At 49.7% G+C, this 6000-nt stretch overlaps 1 protein-coding gene across 2 annotated transcripts in view; it reads left to right on the top strand.

Moving 5' to 3' along the window:
* Positions 1 to 901: 901 nt before the first annotated feature.
* LOC140429819 (choline transporter-like protein 1) overlaps positions 902 to 6000 on the top strand; it is a 100984-nt gene continuing 95885 nt past the window's right edge. For both annotated transcript variants that reach the window (XM_072517271.1, XM_072517272.1), the window contains exon 1: positions 902 to 1072. In XM_072517271.1, the coding sequence (XP_072373372.1) occupies positions 1049 to 1072 (24 nt within the window). In that variant the 5' untranslated portion in view covers positions 902 to 1048. The remainder of the gene's footprint in view (positions 1073 to 6000) is intronic.

Here is a 6000-nt window from a genome sequence, read left to right as displayed (position 1 = left end):
CGGTGTGAACTGGGCCCGGGTACGACCGATTCTGGCCCCATAGGGGGCCAGCACGGCGCTGGAGCGGTTCATGCCACTCCAGCCTCCTTTCGCGGTGCCAAATTGGCGCCGCGCCAACCTGCGTATGCGCGGAGGACTTCTTTAGCATGTCGGCCCCGACGCAACATGGCGTTGGTGTTCAGGGGCCGGCCGCACCAGAAAGTAGGCCCGGGGGGGAGGGAGAGATGCTGGCCTACCGATTGGTGGACCCCGAACGCGGGCCAGACCTCATCGGAGGCCCCCCCCCGGTGAAGGAGCCCCCCTCCACAGGCCACACCCCGACCGTTCGTGCAGAGTTCCCGCCGGCAGCGACCAGGGGTGAACGGCGCTGGCGGGACTCTGTCGTATTGGCGCGGCCGCTCGGCCCATCATGCCCGGAGAATCGGCGGCCCCGCCGATTCCAGCGGCCCGCGGCCGACACCGCGCCAACCGCGGCGGCGCAAATGCCGCCGATTCTCCGCACCTCGTAGAATCGCGCGCCGGCGTCGGGGCATCGTGGCGCGGTTGCGCCGATTCTCCGGCCCGGCCCGGTTCTCGGAAAATCCCCCCCCAAATCTCTGGTTTAAAGACACTCAGTGACTTGGACTCCACAGCATTCTGCGGCAAAGAGTTCCACAGATTCACCACCCTCTGGCTGAAGAAATTCCTCCTCATCTCTGTTTTAAAGGATCGTGCCTTTGGTCTGAGGCTCTCACTTCTCGAAGAGGAGAACAATGCAGATGTTGGAAATCGAAAAAGAGATGTAAAAAGTGCTTAGAGGGGTGGAAATGCTGGAAATCCTGAGCAGGTTAGGCACCGTCTGTGAATATCCAGTCAGTACTGATTAGAGGGTGACACTAGGGGAGTCAGTGCTGGTTTGACTGTGGCACACAAACACATCCTCCTTCCTTCTCAAGCTGTGTAACAGGGTGAGGCTGCAGTCTCAGTCCTTATTAACTGAATAACATCCTGCAGTCATTATTTCCAGTTCTGGTGGCGGTGGGGCAGAGGGGACTGATGTTTGCCAGCGATGGGTTGCTGCGGCTGTGAAGAGGTGAGTGAAACAATGTGGCTCAAATCCTGCCCCCAGGTCCAATACTTTGTTTCTGTGGCTGAATAACTTTGTTTCCTTACCTCCCCCCACCCTCCCTAATCCCCCCCTGAATTCTCGAAATGCTCGGCATCGAACTGCCTCTCCCTTCTTTTCCCACCCCCAAGGGGAAAAAATAAAATCCCCCCTCCCCCCAGACATCTTATTTTAAATTATAAATTGATTCCCTTCACACTTGTCTGCAGGGTTATTTTGTTTGTTTACTTGGGTTTAATTGCAGAGAGAAAATAGAGAGGAAAAAAAATAATTAATGGTCTGGCTTAATGCTATAATTAACCAGAGCGTCCAGATCCTCTCAGTGGTAATTTGACGAATGTTTATGGCTCTGGTTTGCAGTGAAAGTGCTATCTTTGGACCAATTTTCATTCCAACCCGGTGCAAACTGGAATGGGGATCTTGCATTTAAAAATAAAAATCCCCTCCATAACTTCCTGAGTTGACCCAATAGAATTTTAGACCATTAGAAAAACAAAACGTTTCAAAACAACAGCAGATGTATATAGCCAGCAGCAAGTGAGGGGATAATTTGACTCCCCTTCCAGTCGGAGAACACTTCAGCAGTCAAGGGCATTCAGCCTCTGATCTCCGGGTAAGCGTTCTCCAAGGCGGCCTTCAGGACGCGCGACAACGCAGAATCGCCGAGCAGAAACTCATAGCCAAGTTCCGCACACATGAGTGCGGCCTCAACCGGGACCTGGGATTCATGTCACATTACATTCATCCCCCACCATCTGGCCTGCGAAATCCTACCAACTGTCCTGGCTTGATGTAATTCACACCTCTTTAACCTGGGGTTACCCCATCTCTGGATCTGTAAAGATTTAATCACCTGCTAATGGTCGCATTCCAAGCATTGTTTGGCATCTTTGAATTTGTCTATATATGTGTTTCTGGAACATACCTCTTCATTCACCTGAGGAAGGAGCAGTGCTCCGAAAGCTAGTGACATCGAAACAAACCTGTTGGACTTTAACCTGGTGTTGTAAGACTTCGTACTGTGCTCACCCCAGTCCAACGCCAGCATCTCCACATCATGATTTGACTGGGAAGCCTTGTGAGTAGGGCGTTTCATTGAAATAGAGAAGTATTTCATTGTGATTCTGCAAGTTGTGGATGAATGATAGCCATTGTGTGGAAGAGGGGTTTGTTGGGGAGGAAGGAGAGAGAAGGGATAGTTGTGTGCCAGCTGTGTTTTTGTGCTGGAGTTTGAAGCAACTTTGCCCTGATGTTGTTGATGGTTGCAATCAGTGGCTTTGCGGGGGCCCAGTAACTAATGACCTGTGGCAGGAGTGGGAGAATAGTGTTCATTTGATATGGAATACCCCCAGTATTTGTGCTTTCAGTCACTTATTTCAGATTGATTTTTTTTGTAAGTGCAACTTTTGTTTTTGATGGCGGAGCATAATGGAAAGACTGGGGAATGAAGTGCTGTAAATTATTATAATTTAAAGTATCCAATTCTTTTTTCTAATTAAGGGGTAATTTAGTGTGGCCAACCCACCTACCCTGCACATCATTGGGTTGTGGGGGTGAGACCCACGCAGACATGGGGAGAGTGTGCAAACTCCACACGGACAGTAACCCGGGGCCAGGATCGAACCCGGGTCCTCGGTGCTGTGAGGCAGCAGTGCTAGCCACTGCACCACCATGCCGCCCTCTGTAAATTATTATGCTGCACTCGCAGAATCATTTGGAATTTTGGCTTGCAAATGTTTTTAAAATTCATTTATGGGATGTGGGCGTCGCTGGTTAGGCCAGCATTTATTGCCCATCCCTAGTTGCCCTTCAGAAGGTGGTGGTGAGCTGCCTTCTTGAACCGCTGCAGTCCTTGAGGTGTAGGTACACCCACTGTGCTGTTAGGGTGGGAGTTCCAGGATTTTGTCCCAGTGACAGCGAAGGAACGGCGATATATTTCCCAGTCAGGGTGGTGAGTGACTTGGAGGGGAGCCTCCAGGTGGTAGGGTTCCCAGTTACCTGCTGCTCTTGTCCTTCCAGAAGGTAGTGGTTGTGGGTTTGGAAGGTGCTGTCGAAGGAACCTTGGTGAGTTACTGCCGTGCATCTTGTGGATGGTACACAGGGCTGCCACTATTCGTCGGTGGTGGAAGGTTTGAATGTTTGTGGAAGGAGCAGCAATCAAGTGGGCTGTTTTGTCCTGGATGGTGTCGAGCTTCTTGAGTGTTGTTGGAGCTGCACTCAGCCAGCCAAGTGGAGCGTATTCCATTACACTCCTTGTGCCTTGTAGATGGTTGACAGGTTTTGGGTGGTCAGGAGGCGAGTTGCTCGCCGTAGGATTCCAAGCCTTTGACCTGCCCTGGTAGCCACAGTATTAAGGTGGCTAGTCCAGTTCAGTTTCTAACCAATGGTAACCCTCAGGATGTTGATTTGGGGGGATTCAGCGATGGTAATGCTGTAGGAGATGGTCATTGCCTGGCACTTGTGTGGCGCGAATGTAACTTGCCACTTGTCAGCCCAAGCCTGGATATTGTCCAGGTCTTGCTGCATTTGGATGCATGCTATCTTAATGAAGGCAGTGCTGATACAAGATAATAGGTCAAGTAATGTTTACCATTCACAAATCCGGTTTTGAGTGTAACGTTATTTTATTTTTAATTCATTCATGGGATGTGGGCATTGCTGGCAATTATTGCACAACCCTAATTGCCCTATAGAACATGGTGTTAAGTTGTCAAACTGAGTGGCTTACGCGGGCAATTCGTGAGTCACCTGGGTACAGTAGGTCTGGTGTTACATGTAGACCAGACCAGGTAAGGATGCCAGATTTCCTTCCCTGAAAGAAATAGTGAACCAGGTGGGTTTGTTGTGGCAGTCCAGCAGATTTGTGCTGGTTTTGTATCTCAGATTTATTCCTTTAACTAAATTTAAATTCCTTGAGCTGCCATGTCGGGATTTGAACTCGTGTCTTGGGATTGTTGGTCCAGGGTTCTCGATTTATTGACAGCCTTCCACCTCAAGATTATGGTCTGCGCAGTGATGGCCTGTGCTGTGCTAAGCATTGCTCAGTGGGGCTCAAGGGCCCTACTCTGACTTGAGAGATCCTGTTGTCGAGGAAGACAGTGTGCTGAGAAGGCAGCCTAGTGAAAATAGAGGCAAGGAACTTTGTACCTCCTCAGCCAGCTGCTTGGCACTTCGAATTCCTCTCCAAACAGTCAACCACCAGAGGTCACGTCTCCCAGTTGCCGGTGCCAATGCCCACCATCTTCCTGTCACATTTGCAGATGTCCTTGGTGTACAGATGTTGGTGCTCAGTGGCCAGGTCACCATACAGAAGATATTTGGTTCGATAGCTTGCCCCCAAAACTGATACCTTGTGTCGCACAATATCTGCACACTCCAGTCCACCTGGCATGAGGTGTATTGAGGAGGTAAAACCCACATATTAAAAATTTGGGTCAATGTGGGACAGGGGAGGTGGAAGATATGGGAAAATCCCCTCTGACCACCCTGCCCAATCAACCCCCTCCATCTTTCTCCCATGTTTTTCAAAACTGGTCTGGGAGATTGCTCTTTGCTCAATGCTTGACGGTTGTAACTTATAAGGAGACTACTGAATCCATTGAAGGCAAATGAACATTGAGATGTCGTTTGAATCGGCCCAATATGTTTGAGGTTTGACACATTGCAGAGATCTGTTCGTCTTTGGGTGAGAACGTTCCTCCTGACATCCAGCCTGAGTGATCAGTTGAAAGATTTGCCACCTACCTTTCAATTCAGTTCAGCAGCTATTCATTCCAGACTGGCAGGTAGCAGAGGACGGAAGCAACTGCATCATTCCAAAAGTCTTCTAAATTTGGTCGGAGTTGCGATTGTGAATGTTCATAGATTAAGGCGGCACGGTGGCACAGCGGCTAGCACTGCATAAATCCTGAGTGAGGAGTGTAAAACATGATTTAGAGGACTTGGTTTGATTTTTGAATCTTACAGGTATGGCTCGTGAATTGGGTTGTTCCAGGACGGCACGGTGACTCAGTGGTTAGCACTGCTGCCTCAGGGCGCCGAGGACCCAGGTTCGATCCCGACCCCAGGTCACTGTCCGCGTGGAGTTTGCACATTCTCCCTGTGTCTGCATGGGTCTCACCCCCACAACCCAAAGATGTGCAGGGTACATGGATTGGTCACGCTAAATTGCCCCTTAATTGGGAAAAGAAATTGGGTACTCTAAATTTAAAAAAAATGAATGGGGTTGTTCCAGTACATGCGCGGTCTTTTATATGTGGTGCTGGAATACTCCCTCATGACTGGCCTCCTTTTCCCATTTCAAAATGGCCAGTTTGTTTTCTGCTTTTTACGATTGCAGCTTCTTTCTCCATCCTGGGTGACTTGCTCTATCTCTCCTGAGTGCTGACAAACCAATCATCTTCTTGCCCCACCAAATACTGCAAAACTACAGCACTTCGCCAAACACCCACCAGTCTCACTAATTGCTGGGACCTGTCCACTAGCTTTCCCAGTATCTTATTAAATCACAATGATCTGCTGACAGTGCTAGATAGCAGAGGGTTGGAGGGGTTTTTAGTGCAGTGTAAATGATGCTGTCGGGCTGGGCCACCTATTTCTGGATTACAGACTGTCATTATTTGACTCCATCATGCATCTACCAAATGATGCCAGGCCAGACCTGAATGCTCCAAATGGCTGCATTTTTTCCACCCTCACACCTCCGGCTTCCTACACCTTACCTGAACCTCTCTTGATGCTCACTGCCCCTTCCCTCTCCGTCTTCAGGTGCACAAGGCTCAGCTCCTACTGGGTCCCATCAGCCGAGTTGCTCCAAGACTGGAACTCTTCCCTTTCCTTCCAAATCCTTGTCTCTCCCTACAGCATGGTGGAGTATATTGACCAACTCTTGGTGT

The sequence above is a fragment of the Scyliorhinus torazame genome, chromosome 9 (genome assembly GCF_047496885.1).
Source record: "Scyliorhinus torazame isolate Kashiwa2021f chromosome 9, sScyTor2.1, whole genome shotgun sequence".
Classification (NCBI taxonomy): domain Eukaryota; kingdom Metazoa; phylum Chordata; class Chondrichthyes; order Carcharhiniformes; family Scyliorhinidae; genus Scyliorhinus; species Scyliorhinus torazame.
Note: the sequence above shows the minus strand (reverse complement) of the source record. Positions and strands in the feature narration are given on the sequence as shown.